The sequence below is a fragment of the Oryctolagus cuniculus genome, chromosome 12 (genome assembly GCF_964237555.1).
Source record: "Oryctolagus cuniculus chromosome 12, mOryCun1.1, whole genome shotgun sequence".
NCBI classification, from domain to species: domain Eukaryota; kingdom Metazoa; phylum Chordata; class Mammalia; order Lagomorpha; family Leporidae; genus Oryctolagus; species Oryctolagus cuniculus.
The window spans coordinates 83,474,023-83,497,635 of NC_091443.1; the positions used below are offsets into that span (position 1 = coordinate 83,474,023).

The 23,613-nt window shown below is 47.7% G+C and overlaps 1 protein-coding gene across 5 annotated transcripts in view; it reads right to left on the reverse strand.

Annotated features, from left to right (window-relative positions):
• RORA (RAR related orphan receptor A) overlaps positions 1-23,613 on the reverse strand; it is a 763,877-nt gene that overhangs the window by 80,017 nt on the left and 660,247 nt on the right. Inside the window, exon 1 of one of the 5 annotated variants that reach the window (XM_017347977.3) lies at positions 23,481-23,612. The exons of 2 other annotated variants lie outside the window; for them this stretch is intronic. In XM_017347977.3, coding sequence (XP_017203466.1) covers positions 23,481-23,484 — 4 coding nt within the window. In that variant the 5' untranslated portion in view covers positions 23,485-23,612. Of the gene's footprint in view, positions 1-9,231; positions 9,552-21,634; positions 21,853-23,480; position 23,613 lie in introns of those variants that run through there. 2 more of the 5 variants (XM_008268939.4, XM_070054303.1) reach the window with 2 other exon arrangements.

The following is a 23,613-nucleotide window of genomic DNA, read 5'->3' on the forward strand; positions in this document are numbered from 1 at the left end:
CTCCTGCCTTCGGATCAGCGCGGTGCGCCGGCCACGGCGGCCATTGGAGGGTGAACCAACGGCAAAGGAAGACCTTTCTCTCTGTCTCTCTCACTGTCCACTCTGCCTGTCAAAAAAAAAAAAAAAAAAAAAAGTACACAGTGCAAGTTCCTGTCTTCCTGCCCACGACTGTGTGCACAGTAGACAGCAGAGTGAGGAGCTCTCACCATGTGGCCTCCTTGTGGAGGTGTTGAGGCTTCTCGCAGGTGGAGGGGGCCTTTGGGCCCATGTTGGCATCACTCACTGAGACTTCCTAGCTGTTCCAGTTCCCCATGGCGGTGAGTGACCATTAGCTGTGGCACTGCTGAAACATACACGGGGCAGAAGTGACAGCAGGAGGTGCCAGCGTCACCATCCTGTTCTCCCACCCAGAGCGTATGTCCCTGGGAACCAGCCTCCCTAGGGAACACTGACGCGCAACTGGAGGGTGCATTTTCATTCCCCCAGGAACACCTGTCAGTGTCTGGAGACGTATTTGATGGTCAGACCTGGGGAGGGCCACTGGCATCCATGGGGATAGGCCAGTCAGGAATGCTGCCAGGTGTCCCACAGTGTCTAGGACAACTGTCCCCAACACACCTCAAAGAAGGATCTGGCATCTTAAGTTCATCCCCACCCCTTGCACATGACGTCTGCGTTTCCCGACCAAATACATTCTAAAGTACTTACCTTCTTTTTTAAGAAGAGAAGTAAAGGAAACCTTATTGACATGAGGCAAAGAATGCACTAGCAAAAGAGGCGACAGATAGGCCGGCGCCGCGGCTCACTAGGCTAATCCTCCGCCTAGCGGCGCCGGCACACCGGGTTCTAGTCCCGGTCGGGGCGCCGGATTCTGTCCCGGTTGCCCCTCTTCCAGGCCAGCCCTCTGCTGTGGCCCGGGAGTGCAGTGGAGGATGGCCCAGGTGCTTGGGCCCTGCACCCCATGGGAGACCAGGAAAAGCACCTGGCTCCTGGCTCCTGCCATTGGATCAGCGCGGTGCGCCGGCCGCAGCGCGCCGGCCGCGGTGGCCATTGGAGGGTGAACCAACGGCAAAGGAAGACTTTTCTCTCTGTCTCTCTCTCTCACTGTCCACTCTGCCTGTCAAAAAAAAAAAAAAAAAAAAAAAAAAAAAAAAAAAAAGACCAGATTAAAAGGATAGGGAGGCCATAGAAAAGAAGGTAAGGCAGTGTGAGCTGGAGACCCTTAGAAGGGTGGTGACGGGGACACATCGTACAATCCACCTGCTTCTTAGACTCACTGATCAGAGGCCACAGGTAACAGAATTACAGCATAATACATATTTGTGGAACAACTAAAGCTACATGGGAAATTCCCTGCTTTCTGGATATGAAGAGAAACTGCATTTTACACAGTGTGTGTGAACAAGTTTATGGACAATTTTAACCATGAGTTTAAATATATCTGTGTATATTTTTATTCAAAACACAGAGAGACAAACAGAGCTCCTATCTGTCAGTTCACTCTCCAGACGCCCGTAAAGACTAGGTCCAGGCTAGAGGGTTAAAGTAGGGGCTGGGAGCTCGATCCAGCTCTCCCAAACGGCAGCAGGGGACCCAACCACCTGAGCTACCACCTGCTTTGCCCAGCGTTGCATTAGCGGGAAGCTGGAGTCAGGAGCTGGAGCGTGGGAATCGAATCCAGACACTCTGATGTGGGATGTAGCTGTCATTACTGCTGGTCCTAACGCCCACCCCCAATGATTATTTTAAAGCAACTATTCTTTCAGGTACATCTCCTTGAGCCTCAGTGTGTACTGCTGACACGGGCACTGTCACAGATTCAATCATGGGGCATGGTCCAGCAGCAGGAACACTGGGAGACCCTGGTTCCAAAATTAGCTTTGCTGCTAAGTGTGTGATGCCGGGCCAGCCACTTAACCTTTCCCGGTTGCATTTTCCTCAGGAGTAAAGGAGTGGCTTGCAGGCCTGTCTTCTGATCCCTCACACGCAATGAAGCACATTGCCGTATTAATCACGATTCCACCCTGTCTATCCTGCCTGGTGTGCCCACTGCTGAATGGCAGATAAAAGGTCCCCCCACCCACCCCTTCCTCTCTCTCCTCTCTGCTCATTTCCCTGCTAGTGGCTTGTCAACAGTCCTTTCTATAATCAGTTCTGGAAATGTTTACCCATCTGTATTATCTGAAGGTTGTTATTTACTATTCCTGCTATTTATTTTTCTGGGACAGACGTAGGGAGGAATTTCAATGTGTCTCCCCCAGGATGGCCGCAGCACACAAGGATACAGGCTCACAGACTCGGCACTGCGAGATGCTTCCCCAGCACAGCCTGAGTTCACAGTAATGGTGGATTTGAAGTGGTTTCCTGTGCTGTGACAGCCACAACTCAAGCTCTGCTGTGGCAGGGCCTTCTTTTGGCTCTTCCTCTTACCTGAGATTATTTTGTTCTCCTCGCCTATGAAAATGCAGAAAACAGGATAGATCTTTTGGTGACCTTCTGGTTAGAACGCACGGCCTAGTTACTCAAGAGTTAAGTGGACCTGATACAGCGCTTGTGACCCTTTTTTGATACAGTAATATTCCACCCATATTCCAGTGCGCTTAGATAAAGTTTGAACTATGGAAAACTCACGGCCGAAATGGTTCTTCTAGTCCTTAACCTGCCACTAAGTCATCCCGGGCCTGGCTTCTAGCCTCCCTGCTCCCTGACGGTGAACACGCAGATGGCATGATTTCTGAGGTCTCTCATGGGGCTGATATTCTCTAAAATGCCCAACTGTTACTTCTATAGTGAAAGTTCTGCTCTTAGCTGTGAGTGTGTGTGTGTGTGTGTGTGTGTGTATGGCGGGGGGGGGGGGTGGTTAATCAAAATTCACTCCCCAAGGATACGATGCCAGCATCTAAATAGGAACTCCTCGCCTTTCTGTTGCCTCATGAAAGGAGTGTGAATCCATGCCCAAGAGCAGGTGCGAGGGTGACCAAGATCAACAGAACAACATCCCAGTGTAAGCCTTCCAGAACGTACGCAGAGCACACAGGACGAATTCAAAAATCCCAGCCCTCCACGGTGGGGAGAGAGAGAGGCCTGAGAACTCGGTTCTAGGCAGGGGACTCCACAGGTCAGCGGCAAAGGTGCCAGGGACCCCCTCACTGCTCCTGTAGGTCCACAGCGTGAATTGGCGGCGGCGGCGGGGGAGGGGGGGACTTAAGATTGCAAAGCAACACTGAGTAGTCTCAAATGCAGACAGCAGCTCCAGTGAGAGGGTGTCCCGCGGAGTCACTTGTTGGAGAAGGCACTCTCCTCCCTTTCACAGTAAGGGGCAACAAGGGGACAGCATTTAGAAATGTGTACCCCGTGGCCGGAGGTGAGGGGGAACCCCATGGAAAGCCAATTACAAAAGGAGCCTCACACCTCACCTTCATCAGTTTCCCAAGCTTCCCAAGCATCTGAACATTCTAGACAACTCCAAGTGCAAGTGGAGGGACCAGAACCCAAAGGGCCCCAGAAGCCCAGGAATGGGGAGAGCGCTGTGGCAAAGCAGGTTAAGACTTTACTTGTAGTGTGGGCGTCGCACAGAGGCACTGATTCCAAGATCTGGCTGCTCCACTTCTGGTCCTGCTCCATACTAATGTACCTGGAAAAGCAGCAGAAGACGGCCCAAGTCCTCAGGTCCTGCACCCACGTGGGAGATTGGGACGAAGCTCCGGGCTCCTCGCTTGGGCCTGGCTCAAGCCCTAGTCATTGTAGCCATCTGAGAAGTGAACCAGCGGGTGGGAGACCTCTCTTTGTTCCTCCCTCCCCTTCCATCACACCATCCACTGTAAGTCAGCATTTCAATAAGCAAAAAAAAATAATAAATCTTTTTTAAAAAAAAGCCAGTGGCACTGCAGAGCTAACGCATCTGCTTTGACCACTGGCAGCAAGACACAGCAAGTGGTGTTTTTGTTACACTCCCTCCCACCATCTCAAAAAACTTCTGTAAAAAATTACCCATAATGAAACTCGGTTTATGAAGCACTTACTGATGGGGTCAACCACTTTAAACGTATCATCTCATTTAACCCTCAAAACAACCCAACGAGGTCACTGCTGTCACTGTCCTTGCTCTGGACGAAGGCTCAATGAATTAAGCCACTAGCTCAATGGCGAGGAATCCAATCGCCTCTATTCTGGGTAAATGTGCCAAGTCCCAAGTGTGTACCTTCACTCCACAAAGGGTAAGCAAGCAACCAGGCAGCCTGCAATGAAACTCCGGCACGGTGTGGCCCCGAGTCGTGACGACCATGTACTTATATCCCCAAGCACAAGCACATCCTCACCTAAACGTGTGCTGCAGCAACTCCGAGTCAAACGACCACCTTCAGTGCCATCATTATCCCAGCTGTGACACAGGCTCGGCCGAGAGTGTGTTTTCATTTTAACGAGCCTGAGTAAGTACATGAGTGTGGGCCGAGCTTTTTGCTCGACAGTCAATACTTGAAAGCCGACTCCAACCTTTAATTTAAGCGTTCGCTTGTAGCACCAACAGGGCTACAGGGTTTCCAGTATCAAAGACACACTCCCCCACCCTTTCACGGCCCTACTTCTGTAAGCAGCGTGATTGAACGGCGGCACACAGACACTTGTTTTTCCCTCCTCCTGGCAGCGCAAGCCACAACACTACTGCCCCATTCATCTGAGCCACATCATAACGAAGTCCCTGAATCAATTTATAACAAGCAAAGTGCAAAAAACCCATTGAAGGAGTCTTGCGGCCGATGCCTTTCATGCGATCTCTCAACAGCCGGTGAGCAGCAAAGCATCTGCACAGACGCCCAGCTTCCGCCACACAAGGGCCCTTTGCTTCATCCCGAAAAGCCTCCCTCCCACCCCGACACGATGAAGGGAAAGGAAGACGCTGAGAACATCTGAGTGTTGCTAATGATCGCGTGTGCCTTGAAAATATTTGGCCGCCTCCCCCGGTGGCCTCCCTTCACTGTCAGTGTACAGAACAACTCCCTGAGAATGGTAGTGAGGGTTTTTCATGGTCTGGACCCCACAGGCTTCCTCTAGATGCCTCATTTCCTGCAGTCCCTACAGGCCACGCTGAACTCCTGGCTGTCCCCAAACTCGCCATGCTTGCTGTCTAGAGCCTTTGAAAATTTCACAAGCTCTGCCCTTTGTTGGGAATAACCTTCCTCTACTTCAAAGCCAAGCTGAGCTTCCATCTCTGCCAAAAAGCTGTTCCCCACCCCCACCCCGAGTCTGATCAGGGCTCCTCTTCCAGGCTCCGTCTCCGGGCAGTTACCCTGAACTGTGGTTTTATTTCCACTCTGAGCCTCCCCATGCCGGCCTCGGAACCTCTGAAGGCAGGCACGACGTCTTCATCTCCTTGGTTCTAGCACGTCTTACAGTGCCTGGCACTCATCAGGTGCTCCAGTTGTGCCTGTCCGTATCGCAGGTGCATCTTCTACACAGACATGCTCACATCATGGGCAGGGACACTTGCTGTGAAGTCTGCAGCCACGGATTTGGGTGGGATTCCCACGGGGCAGAAGAGGGGGGCAGCACGGTCCTGGGAATGAGACAGACGTGGCCTCCACCAGCCGCGGCCCACGTGCTAAGCCCTGTGATCCTGAACAGGTTGCTCTGCCTCTCTGAGTTCCAGCTTCCTCCTTTGTGAAAAGGCAGATGAAAGACTAATGCGAGTGTTACATGTGGTTATCCATTTCACGGCGCTTGGCACAGAGGAAGCGCTTTAAAAATAATGGGCTTAGAACGTGTAGGACTGGTTAGGATGGCAGGGCTTGAAACGTGCAGAACTCGAAGCGTCTGAGGTTCTCTGATAGAAATATCGCCAGGCTCTCCTTGCACCGGCCCCCGTACACCCAGATCACATAACCTCCCTGCTCTGGTGCAACGTGGCCACCGAGATGAGACTCAGTGCAGTCATTACCTTCACTTGAAACTTGAGTGGTTCAGTGGCACTTATTGGTACAGAGGGCGTGATGTTAATAGCAGCACTTACTCAGCATCTACTATATACTGAGTGCCTGCAACACAGGAGAAGCTGTATTCAGTGTCTTCCCAAGCGTCCCTTCTTCCTATCCAAGATCCCTATGAGGTAGATATTATCCTGGTTTTAGAGATGACCAAACCAGTACAGAGAAGTTCTGTGATCGACGCAAGATCTGTCAGCTGAGAGAAAGCATTTCTGGGACTGAGCCTCAGATGGGAAAACGTTTTCAAATCCATGATGTCTTCTCTGTGCCACGTCTCTGATAGTCCTTACTCATTTATCTCCCATCACTAGGCAGACTCAGGAAGGGATAGGACACGAGGTGAAAACACTAAGCCAGCGTAGAGGAGGTCAAGATCTGGAGATGGGACTGCTCCATCATTAAGTGGCCATGGGGAAAAATCTGCCCTTGGCTAAGCCAGACCACCTTGGAGAGCCCTGAGAAAGGAGATGGACTCTGAAAACAAAGACCAATGAGCTGAAGGCTGGCCTTCGCGAGCAAGGGTCAGAACTTTGAAGGGACCCAAAAGCATCTACCTTTGGGAAGTGGTGGTGCATGGGAACCGAGAGTATGTAAAATGTTAAGTGATGGTGACAGACTCCGAAGTCCAGAGAATATTTTCAACACTAAAGAGTATCTGGTTGATAAGAAACTCAATAGAATGCTCCCACTTTTTGGCAAGCTGTGTACTGAGGTACAGCACAAATACAGATACAGGTGCAAGTCACCTAGGTTGTGACTTTTCTGAGTGAATACTCCCTGATCAAGACAAAAATACTTTTTTTCCCCCCAATAGTTTTCTATGCCTGGATCAAAGCCCACTGAATCATGCAAAACTTAGTGTACAAAAATTTATTATTCCAAGTTCAGAGAGCAGGGAAATGCTAGAAATATAATAAAAATTCAATGCCTAAAAAGAGGGAACCATTTCACTCAGAGGAAGACAATTGCCTTGGAATCGAATTTCCAAGTTGCAAAGCTGCAAGTGTGGTTTGGTTCCAACCTAGGAGCAGGCCTAGCGATTACTCCGCTAACCCTGGAGGAAGCCAGGGCTCCCTCAGCTCTGCCTCTCCCCCAGCCTTTCCAGGGACAGAGAACTGTTCTGACTTCCTTCCTCGTCACACCCATCGTCCTTCCACGTGATCACTGTGAGTCCTTCTGAAGGTGCTTTCTCGGCCCTCCTGATTCAGGGCAGAACCACAGAAGCAAGGAGGCGCTTTTTCGTGTGGCCAGCCAAGCCGTGGGCCATTGCACAACCTCTGTTTATAGTCAACGTGCTTCAGCCTCTACCTTTAATTGGCTAATAAAACCACGCCAGGAGCAAAGTATCCCAATCTCCTAAGACTGATCTGGCTCTAGGCCCACCCACTCCTCTCTTCCTTCTAAAGAGTTGGGAGCAAGATCCTGGAAATGCAGAGCAGGCCAAGTCATGTCTGCTCCCCCTCCACTGACAGCCTCCTGACAGGCAACCAAATGCAATACAAGACCCGTGTGGCCCCTATTTGATAATAACAAAGAGGCAGGTGGCCCAGCTACAAAGGGCAATGTCAATGTGTTTATGTTAGATGCCAACAAAGTGATTATAAAATTAAGAACAAGTCTTTGGGCATTGCTTTCTAACTGCACATTAGTTTTCCTAAGAAATCTTAGGGAAGATTGGGCGCTCATTCATTTAATTAGTATAATGGAAGCAAGTGCCAAGTGCATTTGAAGTCAGCAGAGTGTTCAGCCTTTTCGTCACACTCCAGGTGCCAAGAGGTCTCCGGGCGGCACTCTTCCCTCCTGGAGAAGGTCGGAGGGAGGGTGAATGTTGGAATCTGGGTGCAGGTGGCCAGCGCTGGTGTAGAGGCAGGACCTGCCAGGACTCTCCATCACCACACCCAGTGATGAAACCCCCTGAAGTGCTCACTGCTCACGTTTGAGGCAAAACTCTCCCATGTAGCAGGAGTTGCCATAGCTATGCTAGTGATACTAATAGCACAAAATGCTTTTTTTCTCTGTGCAAATACACACCAAACAGAAACGCAGCAGCAACTCCCTGGTCTTGTCTCTGGTCACAAACGGTTGTGGATAAATTGCAGAGTCTCCCTACACCAAGTTTATGTCAGATCTCTGCCACACGACTAGAAAGGGCAACAAAAGCTTGGAAAACACCAGCAATGATTTGAGTCTTCTGCTGGCATTAAAGATGAAGACACAAAACAGAAAATGAGAATGAGGACGTGAATTCTAGAATCTGTGTTTGGAAGTGCTGTGTTTAATATCTAACTTACGGTTAACCTGATCAATTGGTCTCAAATCAAAGTCCCTTCCGTTGTCACCTTGTGCTTTGTCACAAAATCTGACTATGTCCCCTGCAGTAAATTATAGGGCAGCAGCTCTCAGACTTTCAATCTCTGTGTCCTTTTAGACACTTAAAAGCCCCCAAAGACTTTTTGTCTATGTGGGATACAAGCCAATAATTACTATTTTAGAAGTTAAAACTGGGAACATTTCAAAATTCACTTAAAAATGACAGTGATAAACTCATTATATGATAACATATGAAAACCAGTATATTTTCCAAAACCAACTAAAGGACAAAAAACTTAGTAAGAAGAATGCCATTATTTGACATTTTTTGAAATGTTAATATATCACTTAATAGAAGACAAGTGGATCTCATGCATTGGCGTTCAGTGTGTGCTGTGATGTGCATTTAGCTGATACAGGTGAAGAAAATATGGCCTCACACAGAGATGTAGTTACAGCATTTTCAAGGAACTCTGAATGTTCTTTGATAGTATACCCAATCTTAACAAGTGGCAGTTCCTCAAAGCATGGTTAGAATACGGAACCCCAAGCCTTATCAGGGACTTTCCTATTGAGATACATTGCATTTTTGTACTTTGAATCAACCTTTTATCCCTGCCTGTTTTTGTATGATCATGCTTTGGCCACTTGGAAACTACTGGTTTGCCGAGTTTTGTTGCTCTTCTAGACTGTTTGCACATTTCGGTATCAGAAGTGATTGTATCAATGTGCACTCTGACTAATATTACCACCCACATCATCGGGAAAGTCTGTAACGATTGGGAAACAGTCAAGTTCATGGGGTTACGCATTAAGTTTCCCCAAATTCAGATTTTTGCCTCAAAGACTGAATTTATTAGCAATCAAAACTCTAAATTGTTGTTCCTGAAATGACAGTTTCACTGAGTTCATTTTTGAGAAGATGTGTAATCACACATACCCCAGCCTGAAGAGCCAGTCCATCCGCTTAGTAACATGGCATTCCACTCACAAAAGGCAGCTGGTTCAGCTCCTCTACAGTGGCATCTGGGCTTCTCCCCGGAGACAACCACGGCTCTTCGGGATGCAGCTCAAGTGCTCCATGCATGTTTCCCGTTTTGTCATCAACAATATTACAAAGGCACATACTCGAGGGTCAAAACGTAATAGACTCAGTCATTGTTCTCTGCTTTATCAAGGGCTTTCTTCAGTGAAATGGGCATTGTTGTTTCCAGCAGCCAGAGAGAGCCCTGACTGTCAGGGCAGCTTGGTGTCCTGGCCTTGCTGCCCGCTGAGGGCCCAGCAGTCCCTACTCAGCCTCCATGCCACCCTATCCACCAGCAATGCAAATGGTCAACACAATAAAAAGGGTCACCAGTGTCCCAGGATTCTTATGCAAGCAGGTTTTACCTTCTGGGAGCCCTGCCCCGGCTTTGGGGACCTCCCTGGCTCCCACACCGAGGACCACCACCGCTATAAAATCCAAACACTCTCTAATCTGCTCATCGCTGATGTCCTTGCAGGGTTCATGTAAAGAAGATTTAAAAGGTTTATTTCTGTCTCTACCCTCCTGCCCTCCCTGCTTTAAAAAAAAAAAAAAAAAGATTCCATTGTGGTAATCCAACGTAAATTATGTGCACAGAACAAAGACAGTGCAGTGCAGTACTTTTGATTTCATCAGCGGTTTTCTTCCTAACAAAGCAAGCTGCTCTAATATGCTACTGAGCAAACTCCACATCTATCATGAGTTGTGGGAAATATGACATAGTCAATGCCCCCTCTGTCCAACCTAACTCCCAGCCCTCCCAAACCTTTCACTTTGGGGGTATTTTGGATGAGTTCTTAGTAGTGTCCTCAAAATAATTGGGTGTCCTAATTCAGCCACATGCAAATTAATGCTCCCCTAAAGAGGCCTTATTATAATTTCCAACCCTTGATGTCTACTTAATCCCCTATAGTTCTTTAACTTCTTGCTTTCTAACTCCTGTTTACCGATGCACTACTTTTGTCAGCTCAGTATAGCATCAATTAGTAACACAGTGTGTTTATTAGGTCTCCCCAGAGCCTAGAGAAAGCTGCTTTGTATTTATTAATGACTACACGGAGCACTACTATTTTTCAAGAGCATTTAAAAATGAGTAAATTACTGAAGATGAACTATAAAAGAACTTCAAATTTCAAAGGCAAGCCAAAAAAAAAAGCACATTATTTCAAACCACCTATAACTCTTGCATGGCTAATTTTATTTTTCAATTGAATATCAAGAGAGGGGGGATAGAAAGTCAAATCCACACTTGCTGCTCTACTTTTGGCATTTTGGAGTACACATGATTTGAGTTAGAGAACTGAGGCAGAGATGTGATTAATTAAGAGCTGGTTTAACAAGCCTACATTTCATTATCACACACACCTGTTAAGTAATGCACACCTGATTCAGCAAAAAGCCACCCACAAGGTTAATTTTAAAAAATAAAAAAGCAAGCAGGGCCAGGGTAGGGTGGGGTAGGGTGGGGTGGGGTGAGGTGGGTGGTGGCAAAGGTGGGGGGGAGGGAGAGAGAGGGAGAGAGAGGGAGAGAGAGGGAAAGAGAGGGAGGGAGAGAGAGGGAGGGAGGGAGAGAGGGAGAGGAGAGAAGGAGAGGTAATTACTCCACAAATTTGGGTCCAGTTTTATATTCTCAATGAACCTGCAATGTATCCAATTTGTACTCTCTTATTTTGTGAATAATTCCCTGTACTATGTTAGGTGAAGTCAGAGCTGCCCACACTAGTACAGAATTCACTATTGAAGGAAACCAGAGAGACCAGGCTCTCCTGTGATGAATCCTTTCCCCACCAAACTTAGAGCAATGGAGAGTAATTACAGCCCTGCTTTTATATTCCCGGTCATTTACGAAATAAAGACGCTGATCTGCAAAAATCACTTTGCATTCATGAAAAGAGCTCCGGGAGCCCCCCCTGAGGAGCTGGCTATGAGGCAGAAACACACCTCGGTGCACTTCCTTTGTCTTGTGCTCCCTCTTTGATGTGCAAGTCACTGGTGGGGTAAGCTGCGATGGCTTTGATGTCGAACTTCTAGACTTGATTGTTACTAGCATGCCTACAAGGAGCGCTGTCAGTCATGTCTCACATCTGAACAACCGTGCCTTCTTTACAGCGCCTCTTTTACAAGCATCAATCCTTAAATACATGTTTTCCCACTCTGCTGATTACCACACTATCTGTGTTGGGGGAGGGTTCTGCGTAAACACAGGCATGGCACCCACATTTTCTGTCAACACCCGGAGGCATCATCAGATGGCTGGTACCCAACCTTCTTCCACAAGAGAAGAGTGCAGAACGTATTTCTAGCAAAAGAAAACATTCGGGAAACGCTCAAGCCATCTTCAGTCAAAATGAGTCCGTTGGCCAGTTTTTCTCCCAAGCAGCCAACTGAAAATGACACAGAAACTTATAACTCACTTCAAAAGGGTTCTGAAGGCAACAGCAGCAGGGGGCTTAGGAAGTCTGCCAAAAGTTTGAGACATCTTAACTCATCTTAAACAACTTTGTTTTGTTCTGCATGATCTTGCTTGTATAGAAACATCGGTTTGGAACTATGCACAGATTTCTACCAGACCAACTGTATTGCTTAAAAGGGTCAGATTTCTACTAAACCAGTCGTTAACCACCACCAGATTTCTAACAAACCGACTGTCTTGTTAAACAACATTTTCAGAAGTTGCCTGCTTTGATGAATACAACCTAAGTTAAGTAACTTGCCATTATCTGATAGCTAAGGCAAACAAGTGGATAGGTCTACAAAGTGTGTACAATTTGTTAAATACTCATCCATAGTTGAAAGAGGTAATTTGTTAATCTTAAAAAAAAATCTCCATTGCAAAAAAAAAAAATACAGCTCTAATTTCCTTTATGAGCTCCCATCAGATTTTCTTTTCAAATTCCTTTATCACTTCTGGAGTTGCTGAGTATTATCAAAGCCCACTGGGAAATTCCAACAAAGGAAATAAACTTCAGGTGCTTATATCACACCATGCTGGTTTATAATGAACTGTTATCTTTCTGAATAAATGTTTCAATGAAACCTAAGTTCTTACAGATATCAGGTCTCAAGTGAGGAAGTAAAAGGATATTTTTCCTGCAAGAGCTTGATTCTGTTAGTTTCTCCTTACAAGCTGGCCAAACAGGAGATACACTGTTTCTGCTAATAAGCTGCAAACAATTCATCAGAGGAGACTCACTTTCTTTGGGTTTCTGGCCTGAAACATTTGCTAAGACATAAAATTGCACACTGTGGTGTGCAATGGTTAAGGTTTTCCAGGGTTTCCATTTTTAAAGTAACTCCCTACCCACTTGGTTTCAACTCAACCATCAAAAATGGAAAAAGCTTTGGGCTAAAACTGGATAAATAAAGGATGACTGTAATTTACCAGAACTAAGTCTGGGCAAATTTATTATTAGTGTTAACCAAATCTTGTTTTTAAATTTATTAAAACAACTGGCATAAAGTAATGACCTCTTTCTCCCTTGGAGTTTCACATCCAAAAGGAACCCAGCTACTGACTGAAGCACCCATGGCAGTGAAGGGTATATGGGCTATGGAGCCCAACTCTAATTGCATGAATGGGGAAAGTAAAGTGTTAAGGAAACTTGACAGTTCCTGTGCAGTGCATCTGGGCCGGGAACCCCTGTCTGCACCTTCTCCCACCCTGTCTAGGGGTTTTCCACTACTCAATACTGTCTCACTACCCTGGGGACCAGATGACTCATGGGTGGCTCCTCAGGCACAGTGATCCAGGTAGCTTAGAAAATCATCCAGACTGGCATTCCATCTCAGCCCAGCATAGCCAGTGTGGCCAGGAGCAGAGCCTGGGCTTGTGCCCTATGTGGGAAGCTCCCTAGTCTGAGAGGCAGAGCCCAGATGACTTCTAAGCTCTCTTCAGTGTCTACTGCAGACCATTCGCATCAGTGGGGAACAATGCCCTGATAAGTGCTCTATGAAAAGTTTGTCCAAGTGTTTGTTCAAGTGTTTTGAAGCCAATGCACGGTTTTCTGGTGGTGTCACTATCTGCCTTTATCTAGTTTTTTTCTATGTTTATTAGGGATTGTCACCCCCTTTCCATCACAACAGATGGACACCGAGTCAGCGGTGATCACTGTGGTCCCCAGAGCACCCAGCATCACATCCATCACTCTCTGGGGATAGGGCACCACCAGAAGGAGGGCGGGGCTGCAGCGTGGACAGGGACAGGCTGCCTTACCCTGCACCAGTCAGAGCAGTTTCACTTTCTTGTTTCACCAGGCTGGCATTTAGGTTGCACCAAAACAACACTCTGTCTGCTTTGTTTGACTTTCTCTAGCTCCAGAGCCAGAAGCCCGGGCCCCTTGGAGAAAGGACATCTGATAAACAGGAAGCACCAAGGAGCTTGTAGGCCACTGGAAACCTTTACTTTGTTGCTGGAAAAAGCAACGCAGAAAACACATTGCTGTTTCCACTGGATTTGACCTTGACTCTCATGGGAGAATGCCCAGTCTGCCTCCCCTCCGTCCTCATCCTATGGGCAAGACCCAGTCCTGGTGCACATGGAGAGCGGCACTGCATTGTGTCTGTCACCCACAGAAGCCACAGCTCCTGGATGAGGCTTTATGCTGAAAAATAATACATCATCCAGGAAGCTTCCCCTAGCAACCTCAGGGTCTTCTCCCATGTGGGCCATCTGGGGTGAGAGATTTGGGGTGCCAGTCTGCCGACTTTCCCCACACACTGGTTGACAACGAGGCCCAAGTGACCAGAGGAATATTTTAAAGAGAACTCATGGCCTTTTGGAAGTAAGACCGGTTCACACCAAAGTCTAAAGGCTGGCCTCGTGCACTTATGTTCACTTGTCACTGGACAGCGTCGCATGTCAGAGAAGCTCCTTCACCTTCAATGGCATGTGGCTCCCAGAAAGGACACAGCTCTAAGTGCAGTGGCCTTAGAGCAGCCCACCCCGGGGAAGGGTGGTTGCCCATCTCTCAGTGCACTTTGCAAACACTTCCTGGCTCAAGACACCCGAAGGGTAGGCAGAGCGCAGGAGGCCCCTGCGGATGAGCCGGAGTCCACTTAAGAAGGTCTATCCAGTGTTCCTCAGAAGATCTCCAGTGAGATAAGCAAACGCCAAGGATGGGGGCAAAACTCCACCGACGGAAAAGCGCAAACAGCACTCTGAAAAAGACTGCTTCTCATCTGGGCAAACAATCACTTCCGGGTAGCACTGTTTGAAAATGGTTTGGGTCAATAACATGTGGAGGTAACCTCAAGGCTTCGCTTCTGATCCACTGCCCTGTTTCTCTGATGGCAAAGGGGGGCACAGTGTTTTCCTAGAGTTTTTTCTTCTTTGTTTTTTTTTTTTTTTTTTTTTTTTGTGAAAAGATTCAATTTTACATTTCCAGTAGGAGCAGCAGACCTTTCTGTAGTACTGGGGACAAGCGATATTTAAAGAAATAGGATTTCATACATGGTGATCAGACTTTTTCACACTTGACACAGCTCTGAAATCTGAACCCACAATTTACTCATATTATCTAGTTACCCTAAATATTATACAAATGAGCCCTTATCTTTACTTCCTGCAGTTTAAAGTCTACACTCTAGTATGCTTTAAAAAAATCTATGTAACATACACTCCATTTCATTTTTAAGGCAAACCATATATATTTAAGTAAGCCAAATTATCTAGCCATGTCTTCAGAAGCAAAGGGGTTAATGATTTTTGTGTCTTTGCTTTAAATTGTTTTACTGCCACAGAGCTAATGTAGTTTACTCGTAAAAGATTACCTCAGTTTTTTTTAAAAAAAGATTCTAGATTAAAAAGGAGAAAGACTGTATTTCACTGATTAAAATGACAACTTCCCATAAAAAAAATTCAAGTGTAGGAGAATAGATTGGAGGGCAAAATTTTAAATAAAAAATACAAGAATTATCCTAAATGTCATAACAGTCTTTCCCACAAACAAAATCTCAACTAAATTTAAGACAGAATTTGATAAATCATCTTTTATGTAGCTTCAGTTTTCCTTTTACCTTCCTTCCAAGTAAACTTTCAAAGTTCATTATCTTCCCCACGGTTACATTTCTAGTAATCATACACAGTGAGTTACACTTCCGAATCTGATGTAGAATACCCCCAGCAATTGAGAAAATAATTCCAACCTTTGACCTTCTCCACTGGCCTGATGGGAAATTCACTGGCACCATGACAGCTTTTAGGGTTCTGTAAGTGACCACTAGAGGGCAGCCTTATCTCAGATCTGACACACTGCAGGAAAGTGTCTCATAAATGCTTTTAATGTTCAATGATTTTTCCAATATTTTTAATTTCCCTGGATATTTAATAATAAACTTCAGTTGAGCTAAAATTTTTCAAAACAGTTAAAAATTCCAGTTACACAAATTGCAATGCTATCACAAAGACTGGTCTCGAGACACTAAAGAAACAGCTTAGCTTATATCTTAAAGTTTTTACAAAATTTTTTAGATCTTCAAGTCTTTTTTTTCCTCGTCACTATGTGCTAAGTGCCAAGTCAATCATACCGCAAATAGTACCTGGTTTCCATTTTTGGCATCAAAATTTCAAGTGGTTCTAGACAAACTGAAATGTGTTTAAGGACGCAACTGACCAAGGTCGTGGACTGAACCTTGAACTTTGAGTAAGATGGACAGGGGGAGTGATGACAGAGATGAAGAGCTAGAGGTGTGCATGCGTCCCGTGCTGATTGTCTTCAAGTGACTGACAGTCCTTCATTTGAAATATGGATTAAATGTGTTCTGAACAACCCCCCAAGAAAGGATCAGAACCAAGGCACTGGAAGTACGAAGCAGACATTCGTAAGACTTCTCTAATCCAACACACGATGAGCTACTTTCAAAGACAGCGAGCTCTCCCGATCCTCATTTGGTGGGCGTGTTGTGCACAGGATCCAAACACCAATGAGACACTTATCTGAGTGACTTTTAAGGTTTCTTTTACTGGAGACTATGACCTGATGCTCATTTGCTTGTTTGATCAAACACACTCAATGCAGCAGTCACAAAAGTAAGTGCCTATCAAGTGAGAAGTGAGCTGCTGCAGCTTCTCTTGGGAACTTGGACACTTCGGGAGCTTTTCTAATGAACAGATTTCTCAAGAGGGTGTCTAGACCATGTCCCTCCGCTATCCTGGAACCTCGAAGGCCAGCATTCACACATCCCAATGATGCAACAGCTTTCTACTACAGAGATGCAGATTAAAACGAGAAGACATGGCTGGGAGTGCTGCACCTGCCCAGAGATCCATGGCACACCTGGACCCGTGGGTAATTCCATGCCATGTGAGCGGTGACGGGCCACACAGGAGAGGGACACTTCCTGGCTCTCTCTGTTCTTTAGAAGAGTAATGCTTCCATTTTACCCGGCTCCCCTTACAACAAGCAGACTGAATGAAAATCATGGACGAAGAGAGCTAATGATAAGCGTGTAAGACTAACCCCATTTGTACCAAATTGATTTTATTAAATAGTAATTTAAAGATATTAGGCTCAGCAAAGCATTACATAATCGAATCTATTTTTCCCCCCTTACAAATGCCAGAGTTATAATTTCCACTAACTAGAGACAAAGTTATATCCAGGACATTTTCACAGCTTCCTCCAAGGGAGGCATGAAGAGAGCAGAAATCAGGGATCCAGGTGCTTGCTTCATTGTGAATCAGTTGGAAGGGCTGGGCCACAGCACACAACCTCTGTAAGCCCCAGTCTCCTTAATTAAAGAACAGGAGCCTGCCAGTGACTTTCCAGGGAGGAGTAAATGAGATAAGTGTGTTTGTAAATCACACAGCACTAAATAAATACAGATGAACATCCATCCTCCTATTTATTTATGAAATGCCTAGCAAACTTCAGAGGCAATGAAATCAAAAATGAAAACCGAAATCTGGCTCATCTAGGGGATAAACTTGACTTACTTTTTATACCCACGAGAGCCAAGATTTTTAAGTCACGTTATCTCCTTAGAATACGATGAGGCTTAACCGATTTCACTTAAAGAAAGAAAAATCCAGAAACAGAAGTTTTCAGCTGCTCGCTTGCATTCCGTTTGTCGGCTAATATGTGCTATCACGTCTGTGTAAACACCTTATCACTGGATGCGGCATTGCAACAATTTACAGAAAAAGCATGTCCTGTCATGTCACACACCAAACTGACGGATGCAAAAAGCTCTATTCATCTCTCAGCTCATCAATCGAAAGCCTGGAGTGGAGGGAGGTACCCGCAGGACAGCAGCTAGACTGGGGGAGGGGACTTGTACATTCTTTCTCAGAGGGTCAACCTATGGCCTTTTGGGGAATAGCCAACATCAATTCACATCTGAGTGAGCCCTGGTGGATCTCCCAAAAATATACATATATTTTTAAGTAGAGGAACACAGAAACAGTTTAGCTGCTGATTCTCAGTGCCTAATTATGTTTTTTTCTAAATTACTAAATATTAAATACATAGATTAAGGCAGCCTTGATTTTTTATTAATAAACACTGTGAATATTTAAAAATGCACCCAGAAAACATTTCCATGGCGAAGTATTCTTAGAAGATTTGCTCCATAACCATCTTTTAAAACAACTTAGAAGGATTTCAAGGAAACTGACGTCTTCATCTACCTCTGCAGATCTGTCTACCCACATACAAACCCATCTCCTCATCCACCCACTTCTCCATTTGTCCTTCCATCCGTCTACTGTTCTGTCCAGTAAATAGTCATTTATAAAAATGATATTCCCAGGCAGCCCAGGACAAACTACAACTATCTGGGGGCTGCTGTGGGTGATTCTGGCTGCTGCTCTTAGGCACTTTTATTGCCATTCACTTGGCTGGGATGGAAAGATTGAAGAAGCAGGAGCCTGGTGAGAACTATTAATACATTTACAAGTGTATCTTCCCGGTAGGATAACAAAGATGTAATCCACATACTCTATAAAAAGACTATTTCTACCTAGAAATTATTTGAGAACTGGCAGGATTAATGAAATTATGTGGTCCGCGTTTCAAATCGAGGCCAAAGGGGTTTTCTCGGGCATCATGTCACCTTCCTTATGCTCCAAGTGACACAACTCCAATACACACCAGCAAGAGGCTGCCCATGGAACGGTGCTTGTAACATTCTCTCTGCTCTGTGGAAGGTCTGGGCTTGCCCCCCCCCCCCACGCCTGGACAATAGCTGGATCCCTTCTCGGCCGACTTCAGTAGGGGCAGCCACTTGGGTTTTACCTTCTCAAAAGCCAGGCACCCCCCTTCCGCCGATCCTACCCATCACGGGCAGGGGACAAAAAACTCAGCTAAGGAGTGACATGGAAATGGTGCTTCATGTTTTACTCAGTTAAAAAAAAAAAAAAGCCAAGTTCTCGCTAAATAAATAAATAAATGAAAACCCTATTTACTGGGATTGCACGCACTACAATGCACATGTTCAACATGGTAAGATGCCCCGTATTTGTCCATGAATGGGCTGTAGGAAAAACCCTATGACGGGATGGACATTGCCTCGAAGCCTCCCTACCCACACCAAGCTCCACTTAGGTGAACACAGGCTGAGCTCCTGTGAAGCCAAGGGGTATTTAGTCTGCCGCAACCAAGCACGCTCTCGCATTTCCTTGCTACTGCACGCCATCTGACCAATGCACCTTCCCGATGAGCAGAACTATCAATGTGATCACTGCTCGCCTCCGTCTGGCAAGAAGCAAGCTAACCACGGTACTGGGATTTGGTTGTTAAGCAAAAATAAAACCGAAGGATGAGACCAGGGGTGCTTAAATGAAGATTTATGACTTCTAAGCATGAAACCACTGTAAGCCTAAACTTATTTGACAACTAACACACAGGAAGGATATTCTCTTTGCTGAGTTCAAAAGGCCTGATTTACTGATTTAAAACACACACACACACAAGTAAATCAGCCAACAAAGAGAAATGTTTCTCTTTTATGGTCGCTTGTTCTCTCCTCCCTTGCCCACATGCATCTGTGTACCAAAAAGCTGTATGGCAAAAGATTGTTTCTGTTTCGCATAAAAAAATCTAATTAGACAAACTTACACATGGAACCAATTTAGCTATTAAAACTGAGAGGCAACAGGGAAGTCTTTAATATGATGCTGGGCCAACTTTTTCCCCTTCAATCTGATATGGAAACATTTTACAGCATTCCTCTTTTTCCCACAAACTATTTTTCTTCAGCTTAAATTTGCACCGGGGCAAGATAATCCCATTAAAACACAGGATGTTATGATGCCGGGAATGAAATATACTAATTGTTCTCTCCTCCCTCTCTCAAGCAGCTGAGCTGACAGAGAAACGGCTGTGCCAGGACCTGCGAGCTACTTCTCCCAAAGCACAATACTATATGGCAGCCAGAGGTCACCCCAAGACAGATGTGTGAGCTACAGCTCTGGGGGGCAGCTGTGTGTGCAGGTGAGCTTCTCCTGGTTGTATTAGCAGGAGACACAGTGGCTACCTGAACTTGACAGTGGGTACTAGAACTACAAAAGCAAAAGCCTGTGTATCAGTGAACATCAAAAGAAAATGAAAATATGAAAATACACTTTCCTTATGATTTGAAGGTTCATGTTCATTAGGGACGACACATTCTAAAAATGTCTCTGCCTCTTATCTCTTTCCCCATTCAACACAAAGTATATTAAACAGATAAAACTGTATTAAATGGATAAGGGTTGGCACTGACACTTCCTACATAACAAAATCTATTTTTGTAATTTAAGGGGGAAAACTGGAAGAGGCACCTTAACTGCAAAGCAGGAGTCATTTTACGCTAACAGTATTTATGACAACACCCCAAGTTTTTGAAAGAGGAGAGAGAATTACTTTTACGTAAGAAGTGGTAAGAAACTCAATTTTTTTTCTCCTCAAAAGATTTTAAGAGCATGGATCACACGGCAAGGTTTTTTCTTCCCTGTGTCTAAAAATCATGAAATTGCATGTTCTAAAAATTATTAAATCCCATTTTCTGCAAGCTGCAGGGGCAAAGAGAGAATATTTGGCTGGGGGCACATCGTGTAGCAAGATTTCACTTGGAGCCGCGACCAGCGCGTTCCGGCCTGTTCATAATGAATGCTCAAGAGATGCCACCCAATCTCCAGTGAAAAAAGGCACAGCTGGGTGATCCGAAAGTCAACCTAGCACAGCCACCGAACCGCCGTCTTTCAACCCCCTCCGCAACAAACCCCAGCCTAGAAGAGGGGCCCGGACCACCTCTGCGCCCCAGCGAAGCCGTGCCCGCCCAGAACAGATGGGTTCTAAATCCCCGAGGCGGGCGGCCGGGCCTGCGAAGCCGCTCGGGCAGATTATCCGCTGCGAGGACGCGCCGGGCGCACAGAGGGCTGCGGGCTGTTTCCCGGGGGCGGTTTGCAACAGTCCCGAGAGCGTGTCTCGGCGACTCGAGGCTGCCCAGGCGACTTCCTGCACACCTCCAAACTTTGGCGCTCCCCCCACCCCCCACCTGGCCCACCTCCCGAAACTTCCCAGGTCATTTGCCATGGCCTCCAGGGCCAGTCCTCCGCCGACCCGGGCGGGGAGCCTTGGCCGACGCCAGCCCCGCCACGGGCGAAACTCCGCCACTGCCCTCGACTCTCGGGGGGCTCTAAGTTCTCTCCCCACATCCAACACGAGCCCAAGGCAGCAAGCAGGGGGCTGCGCTGCGGTTGCCGGCCGACGCCGAGGGCTACTTGGCACGCTCCCGGCGCCAGCTCTTCTCCGGCCCGCGCGCTTTCGGAAGTGGCCGCGGCGGGACCTGCGCCGACGGCCGCACTTCCCCGGCGGGCGGCTGCTCGGGGCCGCCTGGCCGCCGGGGGCGGGAGGGGGTAGGGAGCCAGGCCTGGGACGCTGACCAGTCCCTGGGGATGACACCGAGACCCGTGCGCACTCACAGCCCGGCCCGGCCGCGGCGCCTTCCCCACGTAGGCCGGAGCTGTCCGGGGTGCGGGCCCTGGGGAGCGACGACGGGCTCCCCAGACTTTGCCCTCCTGGCCCAAAGCGCGACTGTTCCCAGCAAACTTTCTTTGGGGAGCCCTGCCGGCTACCAGACGGACGCAGGCGATTGACAGCAGCCGAAGTGCGGGGGGTCCAGCCCGTGTGCCTCTGCCCCTAGCGGGAAGCAGGCCAGTCCCGCGGCCCGGGCCAGGTGGCGCGGCTGCAGCGGCCCCGCAGGCCCCGGCGGGGCTCCGGCGCCCAGCCCCGGGCAGTACGTGCGCTCCAGCAGGCGCGCCCACCCCTCCCCCTGCGCACCCTCTTCCCCGCCCCCCGAGCTGCCAGCCCACCCGGCCCCGGCGGGGCGCCCGGCTCACCTTTCATCGCTGCGATCACAAAATACATCATTTACACCGCGGTGCGGAGAGCGCAGGGAGAGCGGATGGTCCGACCCCGGAGCCCCCTCTGCCGCCGCCGCGCCGCCGCCGCCTGAGCCACAGCAGCAGCTGCCGCAGCTGCCCGCCCGCCGAGAGCCATCCCGAGCCATAAGAGGCTCCATGTGACCGGCTGACATCACGGCCGCCGCTCTGTTTACACCGCGCCCCTCCGCTTCCTCCCCGGGCGGGAGGCGGGAGGAGGGAGGCGGGAGGCGGGCGCGCCCCAGCGCCGCGCCCCGCCCCGCCCCCGCGGGCAGGTGAGCGGGGGCCGCGGGCGGACCCACTCCGGCCCTGCGCTGCCCTCCGCGCCCCCGACCCGCGCCCTGCTTCCCACTCCGCCTTCTCGTCTCCCAGCTCACCTGTGGCCGCCCGGGCGCTTTGTGCACGCAGCGTCCTGTGCAACGCGCCCCTGACCACTTTCTCCCCCTCTCCATGGGGGCCACGGGCGCGCAGCCGGACGCCTCTTCCTGGCGCCCTTCTCGGAGCCCTGGGCTCAAGGGTAGGGGGGCGTGATAAATGTCCTGATTGTTGAGGGACTGGGTCCGGGGAGCTGAGCGCCCCAGGCCTATAGGGAAGGTGTAGTCCCTACCTCCAAGGCAGTGGGGACACCAAGCCACTGGGGACCCTTCCAGCGAGTGGCCTGGGCAGAGGGGCACGTCGCCCTCCTAACCCTTGGGGCAATCCCCATCACACCGTCGCAAGTGCTCTTAACCACCCCCTCCCACAAGTCCCGTGCTCGGGACCACTGACAGCCGCAAGGAGGGCCGAAAACTGCGAATCACGTAAATGAATTCCACTTGGCAACCAATTTGCGTCCCTCAAATCCCAGGCTCTTCCCACAATCCAGCGATCTCCGGAGAACTCACCTACAAGTGGGGAAAAGCTCTAGTTTACATACCCTAAAAATGAGATACTGTGGTATTTTAGACAGAGAATTAAAAAAAACTCTCTAAATGTCAACTGTTTGTCAATTTCAACTTGCAATTAAAACTCACTTCCCAACTTTGAAGCCTAATTCTTCCTGGCTCATGTGACACCATTTCACAGATGAAGCCACTCTTCTATGAATTTCAGGTGATACACACCAAGAAACTGCATTATTTAAAACTTGGGCACAGGAGTTTCAGAGTATTGAGCATAATAAAAAATTCTCAATTTGCTTATCTTTCCACTGTGCCTTCAATAACTGTTTTGTTTTGTTTTGTTTTGTTTTTTTTTGACGGGCAGAGTGGACAGTGAGAGAGAGACAGAGAGAAAGGTCTTCCTTTGCCTTTGGTTCACCCTCCAATGGCCGCCGCGGCCAGCTCACCGCGCTGATTCGATGGCAGGAGCCAGGTACTTATCCTGGTCTCCCATCCTTCAATAACTTTTAATTCTGCTCTCTTTTCTGTTGGCCTACGTTTCCATATACAACTTAAAGTACTAATGGCTATTGCTGCATTCCTAATGAGTAAACAATCAAAGCGTTACCCTTGAATTGGACCATTAATTTAAAACACGCAGATGATCAGTACTGCAGAAAACAAAGATTCATACACTCCCCACTTCTAGCCTCTTTCCCAGGCAAAATCAAGTCTCCCAAACATTTACGTAATTCTGATTTTAGAAGGCTGAAAAAGTTCATTGTCCTTCAGTCAAGCTGTGGCTTTATGAAAGCTTGACTTTAAATACATTATCCTAATGGAGTTTTCCCTTTAAGATTTTTTTTTAAATAAATGAAACCACGAAAGCAAATAAACGAAACCACGAAAGCAAGAAATGATAAAAGTGTGAAGCCAAGACTTACCCATGTTAATTCAGCTGTCCAGCCATAGCAAAGTGGACAAGAGTTTCAGATGAATCAACCATACTCACTGTAATGTTTACAATTATGAAATGAAATCACACCATGTTCCTGTGATGCAACTACAGCTCCCAGT